General features: G+C 38.9%; 1 protein-coding gene across 6 annotated transcripts in view; it reads right to left on the bottom strand.

The window, feature by feature from the left end:
- The window catches only part of GRM3 (glutamate metabotropic receptor 3), a 110,008-nt gene that overhangs the window by 14,176 nt on the left and 73,942 nt on the right, over nt 1–21,890 (bottom strand). For all 6 annotated transcript variants that reach the window (XM_010715374.3, XM_010715637.3, XM_010715307.3 and 3 more), the window contains one exon: nt 19,375–20,230. In XM_010715374.3, the coding sequence (XP_010713676.1) occupies nt 19,375–20,230 (856 nt within the window). The remainder of the gene's footprint in view (nt 1–19,374; nt 20,231–21,890) is intronic.

Below are 21,890 nucleotides of genomic sequence, written 5' to 3'. Positions count from 1 at the left end.
ATAAAGCACTGAGGCCAAATTCTCTCACCTCTCTTTTTTTTTTTCCTGCAGAGCACATTGCAGCACTTCCACTAAGGTCAGCAAAAGGGACAGTGAATTTGGCGCAGAAGCACTGGTTGGAGGGTTGATGCACAACCTGAACCTCTGCAGGAACTAGACCTGAAAGCACATTTCTTCTTCAACCTTTTTCTTACCTTAGGGCAAAGTAGGAAGATAATTTATTTCTACATATAGTTTATCCTGGTTTTGAGCCAAGACTCTCTGTTCTTATCTCTGCCCTCTGCCGTGTTTTGCCCCCTCACCTGCATCAATTACAGTGGTAGCCTTGCTTTGAAGGATTACAAGATAAGACTGTGTAGACAAGGAATGAACATTTTTTCCCCCTTTTTTCTTCAGTCTTGGCATCTAGTTGTGCTACAGTCTCATCCAACAAGACCTCTGAGATCACAGACATTAAGGGTAATGTAAGCCCTCCAAATGGCCAGTCTTTCTGGACATAGCATGCTCTAAATTAAACAAGTAGCTAGATTAAAAGTATAATAGAATATTAAAAATAGTATAGAATACTAAGTAGCTCCTTTTCACTCCCTCTTCCTCCTCATACATAGGGACACAAGCTCTCTCAGCCAGAAACGCATTAAAATGAAATCATAATGCAGCACTTAACAGTTCTTCAATAATGTGTTGTCATCACCAGTGTTTTATTTCATTATTCATAACACTTACATAGATTGTAGAAGTTGTTAACACAGCAGCCCAGTTTGAAGAGCCAATTTATTCACTTCAGTGTTATACAGGCCAAGTTCTGAGGTGTGATGAGAACTTGTGACATCTACTGGGACCAGTGGTAAACAAGACAACCTGCAAACTGGTTGCAAGGCTTAATCTTCTGTCATGTGCATAACTTCAATTACATAAGTACCCCAGTGGAAATGAAACGAGGGTCAGAAATATCACCATTTTGCAAAAAAGAATTCTCTCTATGTAGCATGAGTAGCAGAGTTCTAGTAATTTATCATTTATATAGAACAAATTATTTGCCTTGGACTTTGCAGCTAAGTCCAGACGGCAAATAAGGTAATCTCCCTTACAGTTAGCTCGAAACTTATGTGTATATTACCTTCCATGAGGCTGTTCCCACACTACAAATATGACAGAAGGGTTTTTGTCAATTTGCTTTAAATCAACCACAGCTTGTAGTTGGAAACATCCAATTTTAGTGGTTGCTGAAGGAAGCAATTAAATGGCACCCTTTCAAATGGAGAGGATGAAGTCATTTAGACAAACAACGATGTATTAAATTATACTATGGTGAGCCAAAGCATACAGATGAACCCAGTGGGTGGCAGCAATTAATATAAATACTGATCAAATACAAAATTGCTGATGCATTTTAACACATATTTATCAATATACTTTAGTCTCTGTAGTACCACTCCCAAAAATCAGGTTTTCAGAAAAGATGATCTAATGATAATAATAAATATAAGATGCTTATAGCTAAGAACACAGCATCATAAGAAAATAAGGAATTATTTTCTAGAGTAAAAATAATATTTTTTGCCTATTGGCTGATTATTTTCTCAGAGATGAAATGTCAAATTCGCATCAAAGGACTCTGAGAATTTTGTCATAGTTACATTTCAGTTCTGTGAGTAAACATATTCAGACCGGATATTAGGAAGAATTTCTTCTTAGAAAGAGTGGTAAGGCATAGGCATAGGCATAGGCTGCCCTATGCCCTGCCACCTAGGGAGATGGTGGAGTCACCATCTCTGGAGATGTTTAAGGAAAGGGTAGATGTAGTACTTAGGGATATGATTTAGTGGGCAATAGTTGGTAGATAGTTGGACTAAATGATCTAGGAGGTCTTTTCCAACCTTAATAATTCTCTGATTCTCTGGTTCTATGATATGGTCTTTAAAACAGGTATTTTTGGCAGGCTTTTTTTCAGAGTTGTGGCTATGCTGTTTTGGATTCTTCCCTCAGGAGATGAAAGACAAGACTCTCTAGGTCTACCTGTGCTATGTGGATAGCTATATGAATGACAATGCATACTTCATTTTCTCTGAGCTGTGTCTTTGAGTCTTTTCCTCTCCTTACACTTCATGAAGTAAACTGTTCTTATGCAAAACAGTTATCTGTAATTCCATAAAAGAAGTTACCGAGGAAAAGGGTAATTAAAAATTACTTAAATCAGCAATGATTTGCACTCCAGCTTGCAGCAGTTTAGCAAGGAAGACACAAGAACAGTGCCATCTAAAAGTGGGGGACAAACTCCTCTTGGTTCAAATAACAAAAGAAAGACTGCAGCTTTATGACTATTTTAGTACCAGGAATAGATAAGAAGATAGCATAGTTTTCATGTAGTGAGTTATGTAACTTTGTTTCTGTCTTCTTACAGTGGGATCATCTTTTCTAACAATCATATAAATCACTAGTATAAAGCTATTGTATTTTTGCTTATGTGCAGTTAGAAATAGGTGAGTTGATTTATCATTTTTTTGTATCAGTGCTATGCAACTCTTGGTGACATGAAAGCATTCAGAAGGAAATTTCTGAAAGGAGGATGAGTTTAATTATTGAACAAAAGCATTATTTTAAACAGTGGTATAAGAAATCCTTTTTGAAATCATTTGAATCCACACATTGTGTCAGTTAGGAGAAAAATACTTAGAATCATAGAATCATAGTATCATAGAATCATAGTATCATGCAATCATTAAGGTTGGAAGAGACCACTAAGATCATCCAGTCCAATCATCATCATGCCCTCACCATACCCACTAACCATGTCCCTCAGTGCAACATCTACGCGTTTCTTGAACACCTCTAGAGACAGTGACTCCACTACCTCCCTGGGCAGCCTGGGCCAATGCCTCACCACTCTTTCTAAGAAGAAATTCTTCCAAATATCCAACCTGAACCTCTCCTAGCACAACTTGAGGCTGCTCTCTCTCATCATATCAGTGTTACGTGGAAGCAGAATCTGACCCCACCTCGCCACAACCTCCTTTCAGGCAGTTGTAGAGAGCAATAGGATCTCCCCTGAGCTTCCTCTTCTCCAGACTGAACAATCCCAGTTCCCTCAGCCGCTCCCCATCAGACTCATGCTTCAGACCCGTCACAGCTTTGCTGTGTTATCTGAACACTCTCAGAGCCCCCATATCTTCCATGGAGTATGTGCAGCCTCACCACTTCAGGATCTTTTAGACAGAGGTGAGTAGATGTAGAAAGCAAAGTGGTTTAAATCCTATTTAGGCAGAGGGAAACTTTTAAAAAACGGGTAGAAAATGAGCATCATCTTACCAGGCTAGGACTCAGACAATTTTGTTTGCCAGCAATGTCTTTCATCCTGTTTCACATACAGAGCCTTGCATGTGCCTGGCATGGATCTGAGTGTATAGGTGTTATCTTATAGAAAACAACATCTGTAACACTTCCTGGAAGCAACAATGACATGCATGCCCACATCTGAGAACATCTTTCATATTCCATAAAACATGCATCTGTGCTGTGCTAGCAGCATGCATTCTCTCAAAGCAAGGTGCAGATCAGAGGCATTGTTCACTAGCCATTGTTCACTAGAAGTTCATTGTTCGCTAGGAGGTAATTCATTGGTATCAAGGCTTAATGAAGGCTTGGCAGCTAGTGAAGCTGTGGGATTTCACGAGGTAGAGAAAGGAATGTGAAAAGGAATATTGTGTGCCAGTCTGTTGGCCTTAAAGATTTTCGGCCAGTAGCCTGTAAGGAGATCATTGTGTTTTAAAAGAAACACAAGAGGGAAAGATGAGAGTTACTGCTTTACTACTCTTTGGTCACACTAGATGGTGCTGCAAAAACTCTGAACTTCTGATACAAGAAAAACAAACTATTTGTTTATGTAATGGAAAAATATAGGGTTTTTTTTTTCAGTGCTCCCCACTCCTTCCTATTACATATCCTAGGGAATACCTCACTACAGCACTGTAAGGAAGAGCTGAGATAATAATATAAGAACAGGATATGTTGTGTTTTCCCAACAGACTCATCTACGTGTATGACGCCTTTTTTGAAAAGTATCACAAAGAATCCTGAGAATTCACATATCTTTTCATTTTCTTTTCATTCTGTTTTTTAGTGAGATGCTCCTTGCTGAGCTCCAAGTGACTTATTTCTGCCTGTCTGAACATTCAGACCAAGTTATGGAGACCTGATCCACCCACTCTTGTTTCTCCCTCAGTATAAGGTTGATGGTTTCACACCTGATTGGCAGGAAAGACAATGAAATTTGGCAATTTGAAATTTAGCATAAGGAATGCTTGGAGTGAAGTGTTTCTGAATTGCACCTCTCCACAATTAATAACTAGTGAATGGACTTAAATTATCATCTTTCACACAGACAAGTAATCACTAATAAGCTGTGCACCATCATTTCTGAATGTGTTTGGGTCATATGTAACACTGATTCTTCTCTTTCAAAAAATATGCACAAACATTTGAATAACTTATCTGTTGGCTCAGTTTTACTTGGAAACATCTTAGACAAGATGGAGAAGTGTACTACATGAAAATGTATAGAAACATAAGCAATGTAAGGATGTTTTCTGTGAGAGGGTTGTGGGATTGCATCTGATTACAACCATCTCTGATTAGTTTTTTGCAAATCTATTTTTTTGCTATCTATATCTACGTATTTTCCATTTAACTCTCAGTGGTTCCTCTCCCAGGTTAGAATATCACTTACTGTGGGGAATCTTAAGACCTCATATACCCTCGTAGGGTTAGCAGTAGTCAGGCACAGGAAAGTTTCTCCAGGACTAGCTGTAAAGGTACTCCATGCAGCTACCTGCATATGAATTAGGTATCCAACACTCCAATCCTAAAAAAAAATGATATTTCCAGAGTTCATTTTAAAGTAAGATGGATCATCTGAACTGTACCTCTGTTTTTGTTTTGGCCAACCGTAATGAGAGTAACTAGCTCAGATACATCTAATAAAATAAACTAAGGGTATAAACAATTTGAGAATTTTAATCATTCTGCCATTCTTCTCTGTTTGACTGAGTGAAAAATTTCTTACCTACCTACCTGCCTTACAAAACACTTGCCCTGAGGTTAAAGTTTTACAGTTTTAGGTGTGTGCTGTTCCCTTGCTTGTGTAGCTCTTGCATGTGTATGGGATCCTTAGGGTTTGGAGAAAATGAGTTAGATTCTAAGCTACAAACATTCATCAGGGAGATGTAATTTTCATTAGAAATTCATTCTTTCCTTTAGGTAAATGTAGAGAATTAAAAGGGGATTTCTGGTTTATCAAAATCGATTTTGAGACATGGAAAGCAAAAACCTGTGCATATTTTTCAACCAGTGTATTTTACTATTAAAAATTACAAAAAATAATCCTCTGAAATTAAGAAGATTTCTTGAAGTTCTTTGGTAAAATTGCATTACAAGAAACCTAACCATTTATGCAAAAGCATTCAAGATTTTTATTCCCTCTTTTTTTCTTTTTCTTTTTTCCCATGTCTATTTGATTGATAATTGATATGAATGAACTGTGAGATTCCAACATAGCAATGCCTTTCAATTGATACCACTCTTTTAATTTAAGATTACCCACTTTAGGAAATGGATGGCACAAGACACAAAATGCATGCAAGGTAATTTATACCAGCAATCAACTTGTAATTACAAAGGAAATTAAACTGTAACTTTAAACTGCCTAACTCCTCCCGCAGGCCAACTAGTTATTTCATAGACATAAGAAAAGATAACGCAATCCTATTATGAAGAATTATGGTGACAGTACAAAAGCTTGGGAGCTGGAACTGTAAATTCTGGGCTGGCCTTTGGTATTTTTTGAAATGCCTTGATCTGAAGAGGAGATGAGTTTCCTGGTGAGTTATCTGGCATTTGCTTGACCATTAACATTTGGGGGTCAGGATTTCCCTGCTCCTGAACTGCATGAAGGAAATTCTCATTTAACCTCGGCATCAGAAACCTGAACTGTACCTTAAACATCAATTTATCTCTGATGTAGCTGAGGCTACATTTAGTTTTTTATTTTGTTTGTTTGTTTGTTTGTTTTTAATTCACTTCCTTTTGTACTAAGAGAGGGACTACATTAAGTCACAGGGGCATAAATTTATCTTGTTTTGGAGGCACCATTTCATAACGTGTTGCATCCCCCAGATTGCATATAGTAGCTGATGGCTAAGGAAATGTTGAATAGCTAGCAAATTCTTTTGTCGTTCTTCCTTTTGGCCTAAAGGAAACATGAATAGATTAAGTTTTTTTAAGATATTAAAGGATGTTGGTTAAAACATCCTCTCCTCTGTGGGGATTCGAGGATTAGAGAGGTGTTTCCAGACAGTGCTCTGAATAATTCAGTTAGGTAGTTTGCCCTTAGAGATCAGAACCAAATGAACCTTGAAATAGACCCTCTGGCAGTTATTTCCTAATTGGCAAGATATGAAGACACTCCCAGATCAGGTGAGCCAACATAGATTTAACTACTTATAATAGCATTCAGTAGTAGTAACACTGTAGATGTGATGGTCTAGGATTAAACAAATTCCAAGCTTGTAGACAAGGCATTACTTTTTATTAGACTAGTCTATGGGTGGAAGAATTGCACAAGCTTTCAGGTACAAGGCCATTTCATTAGGTCATCAGAAAATTTCCTCAATAATTTTGACCTTCAAATCTTTTGAAGGAACAGTTCTGCTTGGTCTTCAGTATATCAGATTTTTATTTCCTTCTGGAAACACAGTTTCACTTTGCAAAAAGCCTCATTACTATCCATTTGCAGATTGATTGCTGATAGGTTTTTTTTTTTATTTCTTCTTTAAAGCTACATAGTTTGGAAACAGAAGGCCCTGATGAAGATGCAAGGCAAGATACAAAAAAGATGTATTATGCCTTTTTTTTTTTCCCCCAAGCTATGCGGGCAGCTTAATAAAGGTATTGACTTTTCCTATGAATCCCATGACTCCATGCTGTTATTTTTGCTAAGAAGCTGCTGCAAACTCTCAGCAATCACACTAAAAATTACTAATCATGAGGAAATTTGACAAGCAAAATTGTATTTCCAATAGGAGAAAAAAACTATGAAGTAGTGAATTCTAAGGAAAGCATCTTTTTGAAATAACCAAAGCTGAAATTTATTGAACCTTTTGTGGAAATAAAGGCATCATAGGATTGTTCAAAGCTTGAATAAAGAAATAATGCTGTAATGAAACACATACAGCAATCTTTAGTTCAGGCATATTATGCAGCTCAGTTATAGCATTTGGCACATTTCATATAATGTTGATGGACGACAAAGAAAACTTGGAGTTCAGCTGAAAGCGTAAATGTTCCATGCATTTTATGTTATAAGATTCTGCAGAGGAGTATTTTTCTCTGTGAATACAATATGCATGTGATAAAAGTGGCTGATATTTATTTAACTTAAATTTTGCCAGGGCTTCTATCCTAGGCTTGTACATTTCTTACAGAACTCCTGTACAGTGGGAAGAAATAGATTAAAGAAGCTGGCAGTGTTGAATTTTGGTCAGTGATGAAGAAATCATCCAAGTAGTACTTTCAGTTAGTCCCCCACATACATTAAGTGTGACAACCTTTGTAAAAGGTTGAGTCTGGATTTTTCTTTTTCCTCGTTTCCATACAATAATACAATAGCTAGAAATGTGTATCTAATAAAATGGCAGGTTAAGTCAATATTCAATAGAGTATATCTTATGAATGATCGAATGCTGAGTCAGTCAATCCAGATGTGAAAGTGGGTTCTCCCAACTACAAATTTCAGTGAGGAGATAGGGAGATGAAGGGTAAGAACACCCCTCTTTTTGGGTTTTTCACACATATCACACACCAGCTACAAAAGCAGCACATCACCTCTCCCAGCATCATCACTGTTCACTGAGTGCCTTATTCTGCAACATGCATGCTGCATGTCCTATTAATGTTTGCAAATTCTTCTGCTTTCAGGAGGAAAAGATAAAACTGGGAACACAAAATAATTTTTGCTCATGTTTTGCTCCAATGAATCAATTCAGCAACAGCAGCAGCAATCACTGGACCTCAGGGAAAAATGTGAAAAGAAATGTTGATTTGTTTGCCTGGTAAGAGGCTCATTGATAGGCTCAGACTGATAAAGTATTTCAGAGATCTAGAAAGTACACTAACAACACTGCCTCAAATCCTCTTCTGACTTGTCTAAAGTGCCCTTAGGATGATGTAAAAAAAATTCTTTCAGTTACTGGACTGTTTATTAGCATTTGTATTTGTCCATATAGACATGCAAATGTGATAGGAGTTTAGCATACTTATTTCAGAACTTTTTTTTTTTAACAAATTCTGACAGCATCATACCTGTTTTACTTGGTACCATCTGAGCTCTGTCATTGTCCAGTGGACCTATCTACTGAACTGGCATCAAGATCTCAGTGCAGAGATCAGCTGCTCCATCCATCAGGGCCATACACAAATATTATGGAAAAAGTCAACTTTTGGACACTGTATAGGTAAAATTTACTTGGTGCCATGTTTTTTGTTTTCAAGAGCATTAGGATCACAGGACATATAGTTGCTTATGTTATTGCTGCCTAGACTGGCAGAGGCCAGCAAGTCCACCAAATACACTTCTGCATATGACCAAATATTTTCTCGTGTTTTGTAGTAAATTCGAGACCAACTGTGAAATGTAAAGAATCACAAAGAAAGTATTCCCAAAGGAAGAGAGTAGGTGACATCTGTAGCTGAAGCAGAGAAAGATGCTCGGGGCTCCAGATATACAAGCACGCACACAGAATCAGTTACTGATCACTAAATGAATTCAACCTTGGAAACAAGAGAAGACTGATTCTAAGGTACAATCAAGGGAGAGAAGTACATGCATACAGCATATGCAAAACATCCTGTGTATGGTGAAATGATAAAGGAGATAACAAGGAGTTACAAGGACTTTAATGGCTTCTGCAAGGAAGGGAACAAAAGAAAAATGGAAATACTCTCTCCTGTGGCTGTCTCCTGGCCATGGATGCTTTAACTGATCAGTGCTGCTACCAAAACACTATGAGATTCTCCCTCCTTTTCTGTAGGAAAAAAAGATTACTGCTTTTTGATTTGTTGTTCACCACATTCTGCTAATGTGAAATCAACAATCATTCATCAAGTAATATTAATTAGGTGTAAAACAGTGAGTGTTTTTGAGAGTGTGCATGCATGTGTGCACATGTGTCTGCATTTTCTGATCCAACCTTCCCATACAAGAGTGTGGTTGATGATGTGGCACCGTGTTGAAGAAACATCAGATGCATCTATTACAAATCACAGTCCATCCTTAAAATCCATATTCTCTCAGCCATGACATTACACAGAATTTCTGTGACAGATACTTTCAGTGTGAGGACTTTCTTCAAGGCTGTGTTTCACCCAGTTTTCTTGTTCTGATAGTTTCCCTGTTTCTCAGCACAGAGCTTTTCCTCCTCTGGCTAAAACTAATATATTTTCTTAACCAAGCCTCATATTTCAGCCACAGAAGTGTTAACTATTTCATACATACAAAGGAATTGATGCATTAGCTTATTCGGTTGTGTGCCAAATTGTCAGGAATCTGTGTAACAGCAAATAGGAACATATTCTTCATGAAACCTCTACTGAGCAGAAAAAGGATTGCACATTCACATTTAGTGTGAATTTAGCCTTCCGAAGTACTTTTGAATTACTTCTGTAGGAAAAGTGATAAATTTATGTGTGCCATTAGACTAGAAGAGATATGGTAATTCATGTATTGGCAAGTGGAAAGACGGACTCGTAATGACAAAAGTAAAACTGTAGGAGATGAAAAGTGATTGCAAGACTGAAGGACTTGGCACTTTGGAGCCATGTGGTTGTGAACCTCTGCTTTCTTTTTATTGAGTATTGGCAGCCATCATTCTCAATACCACCACTCAGCTCTGTGTTGTTCTTGTGGGCTAAAGTGTGAGGGAGTTCTGCTGCATGGACCCTACAAGCCAACTTAATAATTTTAATAATATTTTATGATTCATATTCCTCAATTTTAAAGACTTATATTTGGAGAAATCACCACCGTGACTTGCTACTGAACCTCTTTATATCCCAGTGGTGGACAGCTGAATGGCTTCTGACTGCTGCTGCATGGAGCAAGAAGTGAGAAAGCAAATCAAAGGATATCTCCTGTGACTGAGCCATGCTCAAGGCAGGGTTTTATGGAAGTTTTTTATAAGTTTCTCTGATTCTGATATCCCTGTTCATGAATGTGTGTGCTATTCCTGCTGCCTTGGAGAATTTTAACATTCTTTGTATTCATTCTGTATTCATCCTCAGACAAAATATGTTTTCATGGCAGGAAGAAAGGAACACAAGGAAATGACTCACCCAGATAACAGCATTGAAATATCTTTTTACATTATATCCTGGATCTGCTAACAAAATAGCCATAAATATTGCAGTGATGCCAAAGCAGACATTCTCTGAAATGTTTTTAGAGGTGTTTAGAAATGTGGATCTAATAGATGAGGAGGGGAAAGAAAGTCATCCTTGAACACATCTCTCTGCCAAGTTCATCCAGTTTGCAGCTGATGGGAGTTATGTAGAAGGTCAATTTGTGAAGAATGCTCTTCAGTGCTTTTTTTGGTAAAAACATCTGAAAGGCATACTTCTGTTCAGATCTGCAAATCCTTGGCTCAGCCATTGTTTCTGCACTGGGAGTTAGAAATAGGCAGCATTAAATTTGAAGGCAATAGCAGAAAGCTGAAATAGGTTCACATGCTCATCTGGACCGCAGTTTAACAGGGACAAATACAGCAGTCATCCTGTCACAGATTTGCTTGGAAATGTGTTATATAGTGATTTAAGATTCAAGATCTGCATCTAAATTTCTTCACTGGGGTGGGCTGAAGGCTATGTCATGTTAGTACAGCTATACTGGTTTGGTATGAGATCCCATTAAGTCAATGTTAGCCTGGGAATATCTTGCAATGTGCTTTATTGGGTGAAGAAAATGTCTTCCAGGAATGAAATGATATGAAGGAGAAAAAATATTTTTCTATGCAAGATGCTTTCAATTTTACCTTTCTAGCATAACTGTTAGCTGCCAAGAGAAAGAGATTTGATAAAAAATTATGTAGCACTGTGTTATTTTTGGAACTAGTCATTTGAGTGTATGATTTTTGTGGGTTTTTTTTGTTGTTTATTTGTTTAGTTGGTTGGTTATTTTTTGCATTTCATTTTGAAAAAAGCATTTTCTCTGGGACACAGTGAAAGTCCCGGACACACCTGGATTGCTTAGAAGGGTGTTTATTTTCCCAGTATGTCACACTATCCTGTTGCATCCCTATGCAAAGTATTACCTGCGTCCTTGTCCTCATCCTTATTAATACTGAGTACAGCCTGAGCTTCTCACCATGTGAGTGAGACTAACTGAGAATACTTCTGGAACTGCTCTGTAGAAATTAAGAGAACAGATTATGGTCATTCTGTTGGCTTTTCAGAGCCAAATTAGATATTAAAATATAAGAAGTAGGAATCCTGAACAAGACTCTTTCCTCACATGATATCTTACCTTCAAGGTCACAAGAATTAGCAGCTTTCCAGTTGCATGTATATTCTTGCACAGGTCAAACTGTATGAACAATAAGAATGGAATTCTATGGTATTTCCAGAGCTGTCCCCTGTAGAGACCCATGGGACAGGAAAAGTAAGTGTGTTTGGCTAGGGGATGAAAAAGCTGCCTGCATCCTCCTGCCCCTCCAAGCACTTTGTCTGTGCCCAGGTGTTTGAAATTCACATGACATTTGTCAGTGGAACAAAAGATGAAATAATAAATATTGTAAAACTAACAGCAGGCAAACACAGAAAGTCTGTGATTTAGAGAAATTAGGTTACTGAGCCTTCTGTCTCTCAAATATGTGATCTGAATGAAAGTCATTGCTCAGTTTTTAAATCATGTGTTGCTCCATAAACATCATGTCTAATCTTATCCTCATTTATACACCCCCGTGGCACTGTGTCAGATGCAAGGCAGTGCAACAAGTTGCCTAAAGAAACTGTGAATGCCCCATCCCTGTGCACATGACCAGATTGGATGGGGCTCTGGACAGCCTGAAGTGGGGAGCAACCAGCCCACAGCAGGGGAGTGGGACTGGATGGGTCTGAAGGTCCCTTCCAACCCAAGCCATTATATGATTCTAGGATTCTATGATTTGGTGGTTGTTTATGTTCAGTTTTTCATAGTGAAACTGAAGTGATTGTATGAATAACAGATTAGAAGAAAAAAAAAAAAAATGAAGAACTGCTTGTTATTTTAGGGATGTGAAGGCACTTTCACCTAAGTATGCTGTTGTAAGGATTTAGAAGCCATTGCAGTTCGGTGGTTTCTGCAGGCTTTCCAGAAATGGCACCCAGTTGGGAGAAGGGAGAATGTAACATCCTTCCAGAGTATTCCTGAAGACTATGGAAAGTTATTTCTTCTTTGTGTCTTGCTAATACTGCATTTTACTTCTTGTTCATGGAAGCTCAGTGCCCAGAATGGTGGCAACAGGCAGAAGTACTTTGTGCTTGAATCAGCAGGGAAGGAATAGTCAGCAGAATTCAGCCTCTGCTGTTGGAGCTCATCTCAGCTCATCTCAGGAGGTGAGAATGGAATTCAACCTCTGTTCCTGCACACTCAGGCCAATTAGTGTAATTAGTACCAAATAAAAGCATGAAAAAGAAATGTTTTATGATGATCTCTGACTAGATAATAGCTCCCATTAATAGGTAGGTTACTGACCTACCATCATGGCAAGAGAAGTTACAATAAAAATTTTATTTGGATCAGAGAGCAGATCACATTGTTTGCCACTACGATACCTAAAACCTAAGCTAGAGGATAAAATGGTTCCATATCAAAATGGTGATTTTTATTTTTATTTTTTATTTTACCCTGTGTACATCTGTTAAGCCCTGAGAAATTTGGTCTGATCTTGCAAGTTACCCTGCTTTGAGTGAGAGTCTGGACTAAAGACCTCCAGAGATCTCTTCTGACTTGATTTATTGTTCAACTATATCACTCTAAAAAGTATAAGTCTATATTATACAGTCATAATTAGATACGCATGTATTGTAGAATCATAGAATTACAGAATCATTAAGGTAGGAAAGACCACTAAGATCACATAGTCCAACCACTGAACCATAGAATGGCTTAGGTTGGAAGGATTCCTAAAGATTATTTAGTTTCAACACCCCTGTCATGGGCAGGGTTGCCAGCCATTAGATCAGGCCACCCATCACGACTCATCCCCACCATGCCCACTAAACCATATCCCTCACTACCACATCTACCCTTTTCTTGAGCACCTCCATGGACAAAGAATCATAGAATCTTTAAGGTTGGAAAGATACATGCATATACATGTATATAAACAAAATCCATACATGTGTGAATATATAAACATAGTTAAAAATTTAGGAAGAGCTAAGCAAAAGAGTTCTGCACAGATACCTCTTGGAGTCATAAATTTTCCCCAGAGAAAGAAACTGCAGATCCACATGAGCAGCTACATCTGCAATGTGGCAGTTGGAGGAGGGAAAAAGCAGATAGGGATATCAGGAAAACCACTGTCAAAATCTCACTAGCGCTCCATGTATATGTACCAATCTAACTCTAATGTAGAGAAAAGTATGGGAAAATATGTTCAACTGCTCTTCTACTCTGAAACAGCACATCTCAAATATGCTTTTAGAGACTTCCCTTGGCTGCTTTCAAATATTTAAATGCTATGACACCTTTGTGGTCCCACAAAGTGGGAGAAAAAGCAGTAATTTTTCTTGCAAATCCTAGACAAACTTTTCACATATATTTTTAATGAGTATCCTGGGGAATTCACATTATTTTTGCTTTGATTTATTGACCACAAATCCGTCATGTATTATACTTTGAAAACTTTTATGATTCAGAAGGAATTGGATGCTTTTTACCATGAACAATTCATCTTCAAATGTAAGTGTTGATTTGGTTTATATTACATACGAGCATCACAGAGAAATTCAGCAGGACCTTCCAGTTGACTGAATGCAAAGAGGATCTGACCTGATGAGCAGAAGCTCCCTGGGGAAGAGGACAGCAGGGCTGTCTGCTGCACAGCCTGGGATATCAGATCTAGCTTTATTCTGCATGTCTACCAATGGATATTCTGTGCTGTAAATTTATATCTGGCCTTTGAAGTTTCTGCATCTGTACTCTGCTGGTGACAGCACTTGCATCATTTGTTCATGCCAGCCTTGTAGGACACTGAGCTATAGAGTGGACCATTTACAGGAAATATTTATGACTAAATACCAGAGCAGGGACCTTGCAGTGCCCTTGTGCTCAGAACTGAGGAGACATCAGCCTGTTGCAGAACATAAATTTTTAGGCTCTTTCCTACATAGGTGGGATACATATTGCAGAAATGGCCTGTGAATGTATTTTCCCACTGCAGCAGTGTGCAAGAGAACATGTGAAGGCAAGTTCACGTTTTATTTTCATTTATTTTTATTTTTATTATATGAATGCTGGCTGAGGCAGAGAAAGAAAAATTAACCGCACAAAGAAATGTAGGGCCAGACAGCAATAAAAATGGTGTCATAAAATCCAGTGGGTAAAAGGGGACAAATCAGACCTGAATTTTTCAACCTCTTTTTCATATCAAATGATCATTCAGTTCACCCACAGGACAGAATTTTGCCCAATATAAGCAATGATGTAGACTTTAGACTGATGATGTGGACTTTACTACAGCAGAGCAGTGTGATTAATGTAATACAGGGAGAAACATAGAGTTATAATCTATACATATACATAATATATACAATCATTAAGATTGGAAATTATCTCTAAGATCATCTAGTCCAATCACCAATTCATCCCCGCTGTGCCCATTAGCCATGTCTCTCTGAGCCACATCTACATGTTTCTTGAACACCTCCAGGGTTGGTGACTCCACCACCTCCCTGGGCAGGCTGTCCCATTGCCTCTCCACTCTTTTTGAAAATCAATCCTTCCTAATATGCAACTTGAACCTCCCCTGGCAAAACTTGAGGCCATTGCCTCTCGTCCTATTACTGTCACCTAGGAAAAGAGGCTGATGGACTCTCCTTTAGCTGTGGAGGATGAAATAAGTAAGACAAGACACTGAATGCTATAAATGTGGGTGTTGCCTAAAATTGGTACTGATCTGTCGTTGTATTTCTTTTCTGTTTGATCCCAGTGGCTTAAAGGAGTTGAAATATTTAGCACTGGTTGCTGTACTGACATCTCCATCTGTCAGAGAAGGGGGGTTCTGGATATGTGGAACTTTGCCTTCTGCTGGAGCTAATCCCCAGATTCACACCTTCCTTGAGAAGGCCCTCTGAGTTTATTCCTCACTCTCTTCTATGGAGCCCCTTGCTTTAGTTTGACACTTTGTTGTAGTGGCAATAAAAGTTAACAGCCTCTTGAACCACTGTCTCCTTATCAGCAGAATAGCATCACAATTCATAACGTCAAATGCTGCACTTGTGCTCTCAGGAAGGAACAAAGAGCACAGGAAAGCCAAGTGGATGAACCAGCATATGACTCCTTGAAAGCCCAAACAAGCGCTGAGATGGTGTGGGTATGTTTACTTGTTGGCCAGTCTTTGTATTCTCAGATCCTGCTGCTGGAACTGGGTACTAGGAATAAACAGCTTTCCCTTAGAGGAAGGATTCAGGATAACACATTTGTCATCTATATCTTACTGACTTGCAAGAAAAATATGTACTCTGTGTATGTCACAGAAAATAAGGAAGGAAATTTCAACTTGTTTGCATGCCATACTGCATTTCTATTCAGTTATTTCAGTTTAAGGAACAGGGAGAAATAAGTAGCCCCCCAGAGGTGTTTATGAAAAACCTGTCACACAGCATGTCAGTAGCAGCAGTGGCACGGGAGTGCACAAATCTTGATCAGTCCTCTTCTCCAGCCATGCTATCAGCTGGTGCCTGAGTATTTCCCTACAGATCCCATTACTGCTGTGCCTGGGAGGCTTACCTCAGGCTTTTAGCCAAACAGCAGGTGAGAATCTCAGTTGCTCAGCTCCTTCTGTTGTCAACTGAAAGAGATATAGGAGCAAATCATATCTCACGTGGGCTGAATCACCCTTTGTGAGTGCTGATCCCCTCCATTAACTATAATTGATGAATGACTAGAACTAATTAACATGTATAAGGTAAATGTTTAAAATTGCACAATGTCACACTAATCACATAATTGAATCCTGTCATTTGCCCAGACTGGTGTGTTTGAATGTACTGGGAAGATGGGAGAACACATTCAGGGCCATTTGTCAGATGTTTTCATGGTAAGTTGCAAGATGCTACCTGCTGTATGTTTATGCATGCAAAGTTCACCTGTCTATGCCTTTCAGAACTGAAGGCATCTCTTAAAAACCATTTGTGTGTGTGAGCAAACATGGCTGTCACTTTTGTTTATTGCCTAATTCATTTGTTGAGTGTGCACCACCATCTAATGCTAAAGAAGTGATAGGTCAAGGGGAAATGGTTTCAAACCAAAAGAGGACAGATCTTCATTGAATATAGGGAAAATATTCTTTATGATAAGGGTGGTGAGGCACTGGAAAAGGGTGCTGAGAAGTGGTTGGTGCTCTATCCCTGGAGGCACTGAAGGTCAGGCTGGATGGAGCTCTGAGCAACCTGATATAGCTGTGGTACCTCTGTTCATTGCAGGGGAGTTAGGCTAGATGATCTCTTCCAACTCAAACAGTTCTATGATACTAAGTGAGAAAAATCAGTCTGACTTGACTGTAGGGTAGCTGATGGGTTGGTGGCATCCATGCCATCCTCACTCTGGACTGAGTATGTGTTCTCAGTTTTGGAGCTGGAAATATGAGAACATGGTTGATCAAATATTTGTTGCATTAGCAACATACCCATAGAATTTTTTCAAGCAGAAAATAGCAAAAATGAGTCCTTGGTCCTGTGCAAATCAATGACAAAATTGGTATGTATTAAAATTTCACGTTATTGAAAAGAAGTCATAGGAGACTTGCTGATTCTTTCACTACTTAAAAATCACTCATGTGGTTTCAAAGACTGCAGACAGTAAGAGTGTGAATTAACATCATAATGGGAGAACTGATAACAAGGCAACGGGGGATGAGCAAATCATGCTGTAAACTAGCAATAATACATACGGAACAAAGCCCTTGGAAAAGAACTCTTCATGATTTCTAACAGTTTAAACTGGAAATCAACTGAAAGCAGGGTTCTTTAGAGTTTGAAAGACTTCCACACTGACTTTTAAAACAGTTCATTCAATTCTAAAAAGCTTTCCATTTTAAAAGTTTTGAGACAAGATAGGTTTTGAATGCTTTTTTTTCAGCTTGGAAGCTTCAATTTCTAATTCTTAAGAAATATAAAATATATTTCAGTCAACATGATAGTGAAATTTTCTATCTGTATCTAAATGATTTCTTTTCCTGGAATTTTGGTCAAAGAAAAAGTAGATATCTTGGCTTTACATCTTGGCTGAGTGGGAAAATGTTTGAGTGCTTAAAAAAATGTACATGACAGAAAAATTTTTGGGAATCAAGCAATGGAGCCAAGAATATTTAACAATAGACTGAAGAATGTACGTACTTAAATCCAGAAAAATCAGATTATGTTTTCAAATTATTGATGTTCAAGTTACTGAACTGAATGAATGCACTGAGTGAATACATTGGGGTAGGTTGTTACTGTCCTAAGAAACCTCAAGATAGCCAAATATCTTTGGGGATGAATGTAAGCAAAATATTTTCTCTGTTTTCTAAGTGTGATATGGAGAGGGAGGAGACATGGTGATTATTTCTAATTTTCCATGGCTCTAATGATGAAAAGGCTTTTATGCTGTTTTCTGTGAGACACAAAATTAATAGATAGATAAATCAAATACAGTTACAGCACTTCATGTGATACATATACATTGACTATACCTCCATATATGAGATGGCATGTGACTGACTGTTCTTACTGATGTAGCAGTCTTTAGGAGGAGACAAAACAACATAACATACACAAACATCATGTGACTCTGGTCACGGCTGTTGCTTCATCCGAATTGCATGCAACAGTCAAATGAGAGTTTTGAAACATTTCAAATTCCAGCTGCTCTTTCTGAGAACATTATTATTCTTTACGATTGAACCTATATTACCAGAGCATGTCTAAGCTCTTGCCTTTTCCTGAATCACCTCCTGTGGAATAAGGTAAGACGCAGGAAATGACCAGTCCCTTCTGCTCTTCTTTGCTTTCTATGTTAAGGAAATCAAGGCGTATGGGATTCATGAAGCCTGGAATACTCTAAACAAGTCAGCTAGTAAGATGCTGGGAGGCCATAGGATCTTATAGTGAATGAAATGCTGAGTTCCAATCTGACAGTTTCACATAATTTCTAGTGATATTAATGTTGTACTTTTACTGACGGTCTCTTGAGACTGAGCATGTTGTGTGATGTGTATTTGCACTTCTGTACCTCTTGGGGCTAGTTCTCATAGAAAGCACAGCATGATGTTCCCTTATTAGCAGTTTGGTCAGCTAGGCATATACCAGTTTAATAATACATAGAAATGCAAGCTCAAAGAAAATGCTTCAGCAGAAAATTAGGCACATTAGAACTAGAGGGCATGATGCTTGTGACCTACTTAGCCTTGCTATGGTGTAACATTAAAAGCAAACGTAAACCCAGTCATTTGTGATGGCCAAAACACAGACCTGTCTTGTGCTGCACAACCAGTCCTTGTGAAATTTGCTTATATCATTACCAGATAATCCACTCTGTCTATGACTATTTTGTACACATTTAATCTAACTTTCTGTACTTGGTCATAAAGTTTAAAGAGCTTCGGCACAGATTATAACTCTGTCCCACAAATTTAGGTATTTTTTACCTATCTGATTTTAGAGCAGGAATCATTGTTTTTCTATTTCAAGGGCATTGGCCTTTGTTTAGGGCCCAAATGCTATGTAGAGAAGGCCAACTCTTGGCATAGTCACAGTAGGCAACTGCCTAGTGTAGCAAGTGGTGAAATGACCAATGACCCTGAGACATGCCCAGCAAAAGCCGAACAGGCTATGACTGATATGGAGACTGATGTCCAGAAGTGTATAGGATGGATGGTAACATTTCCAAGATGTACTGCTGCCACCCCATCTCATCGTACTGCTGAAAACAACACCAACCATGCTTCCTTTCTGTGACAGGAGTAGCCTTCCTTAAATATGACTCTAGTTTGAACCCTAACTAGTGACTATAGGCTGGAACTGTGACCAATGAATATTTCATGAATTACAGTGATATTCTGTGTGCGCTGAAAGCAAAGTTATTACCTGTAAAGTTTACTTTCAGGAGATAATCTTTGTACAGCTTCTTGCCATCCAAATGTTTCATAGCATCACACAGTTTGGTGGTGTTTGGACACAGAGTCCGCTGCATTTTATGCAAGGCATGGGCCATCGCATACACAGCATTCACAACAAACATGATCTTGGATTCTTGCTCATAATTGGAACTGTTGATGGTGAAGTGCTTGTCACAAGTTTTTTTGTGTGGTTTTCGGTTCTGGAGATTACACTGGAATTTTTGCTCCCAAAAGTCCTTGAACCAGGGGTTTCGTCTGTTATTGTACGGACTGAGGCTTTGGAAATACCTGTCAAACTCTTTAACTGGATGGGAAGCAAGCTCCAAGGTTATTGCCCCAGAGGCTATATGCTCATTACCTTTGACAATACTCTCTTGTGCTCCCCATCCGTCACTGGCAATCCAGGTGAAGGAAACATTGAAGCGATTGGCAGCTGCAATGAGCTCCCGAGAGTCATCGCCTCGCATGAACAGCACCACCACTCTGGCATTGGGTTTCTGCAGCAACTCTCTGATCACGCCATCATAGGACTTTCTGATGTTGGACCGTCCCACTTTCTCAGAGGTGGCAATGCAGATGTTGCGGAGGCGAGCTTCCTGCTCAAAGGCTTCAATCCCCGTCTCCCCATAGTCTCCTTCCGAAGCAACCGTTGACACATAAGTCCAGTTGAAGAACCGCAAGATTTCAGCCATGGCTTTTGCTTGGTAGAAGTCAGGGGGCACTGTCCTTGCAAAATAGTCGTAACGGGATTTGTCACTCAGCTTGGCACTGGTGGAGGCATAACTTATCTGGGGGATCTGGAAGAGTCTGAGCAAATTTGCCACCTGCAATAAAGGGGAATAAAATATTTTTAAAGGATGATATTTATAAAAATATATAGGGGAAGTAATAAGTAGTGATTTTTAATACGATGTTTTCAGACAATCAAAGGTTAAGGATGTTGATAGAGGATACTGGTAATATTCTCTTGTGACTGCAGTATACTGCGCATGTGCTAAATATCTGTTCTGCTGTCCAGCTGTCTCCCCCAAATCCTTTTTGGGCTGCATCTGCAACAGATCCTTTATTTCTGTCAAGCTGATTCTGTTTAAACCAACAGAGAATTAAATAAAAATGGCTGATAAACTTCTGTCTCAGCTTATGCTCCTTACTAGGGTGTGGAGTTTTGCATGTCAGAGTTTTGGATGTCACCTGTTCAGAGGTGTGATTCTTCTTCTCCAAGAATCAAGGCAGTTGATAAACAGATACACTTAAAAAGATGCAAATTTCTGATTTACGTAAATATCATGGATACATATGTACAGACTTCTTCTTTCACAACACTCCCTGACCGCGTTTATTCATATATTGAGTCACTGCCTCTCCTACTTTTTACTTTTTAAACAGTCTTCTGAGCTGTTCTGGCTGTAGTCCATATGAGATGGCAAATTTGTTGTGTGCTAGTTCTCCTCTTGTGATGCACTATGGAATATTGAAAGTAACACTTTGAATTTTATGATGCTAGCCTACCATGACAGAAGCGGATGTTTGTGGTATGGAAGTAGAGGTTGAACCTTCCCACCAAAATTCCATTGCATTTTCTTGTGTATGACAAATGACAGCAGGGGGCGGTCTGACAAAATGGTATTTGACATGGAAGTGTGGATGAAGCAAAGATATGTCACTGAGTTCCTCCATGTGGAAAAAATCGCACCCACTGACATTCATTGACACTTGCTGAATGTTTATGGAGTCCAAACAGCAGATGTGAGCACAGTGAGGTGGTGGATTGTTTGTTTCAGCACTGATGACAGCGACACAAAAGATAACTCATGTTCTGGATGGCCATGCATGGCTGTCATACCACAAAATGAAGAGCATCTTGATCAGCTCATCTATGCAAATCAGTGGAATATGACCGGGGAACTGTGTACAGAGTTGAATATTAGCTTCAATGCACTGGGAATGATGGCGGCAACATAGGAATATCACAAAGTTTGTGCCTGGTGGTTCCCATTAATACTCACACAGGAACAGGGAGAGCACTGTAAACAACTTTGTCGGGACTTATTGAAACAGTATGAAGCTGAAAGGGACAGTTTCTTGGATCTCATCATTATTGATGACGAGGTGTAGTGTCACCACTATGAGCTGAGCCAAACTAAAGATGGCAGTCCAAAGAATGACACCATGACAGTTCCTCAACAAAGAATAAGTTAAAGATGCAGCCCTCAGTGGCTAAAGTGATCTGCACTGCTTTTGGAATAGGAAAGGAGCGATCATTCTGGATTTCCTGGAACCTGAATGAACCACCCACTCTGACCACAAGATCACAATACTGTCTAAGATGAAGTCTCAAAATCCCAGAGTCAGACCAGAGAGGAAGACAGTCTTTCTATTGCAACACTATAACTCCATATCCCATACCAGTTTGAATACCATGGAGCACACTGCCAATCTTGTCTCGACTGTCCTACTACACCCACTGCATAGGCTGGATTTAAT

Source organism: Meleagris gallopavo, chromosome 1 (assembly GCF_000146605.3).
Source record: "Meleagris gallopavo isolate NT-WF06-2002-E0010 breed Aviagen turkey brand Nicholas breeding stock chromosome 1, Turkey_5.1, whole genome shotgun sequence".
NCBI lineage: Eukaryota > Metazoa > Chordata > Aves > Galliformes > Phasianidae > Meleagris > Meleagris gallopavo.
This window is presented reverse-complemented; position numbering and strand designations above follow the sequence as displayed.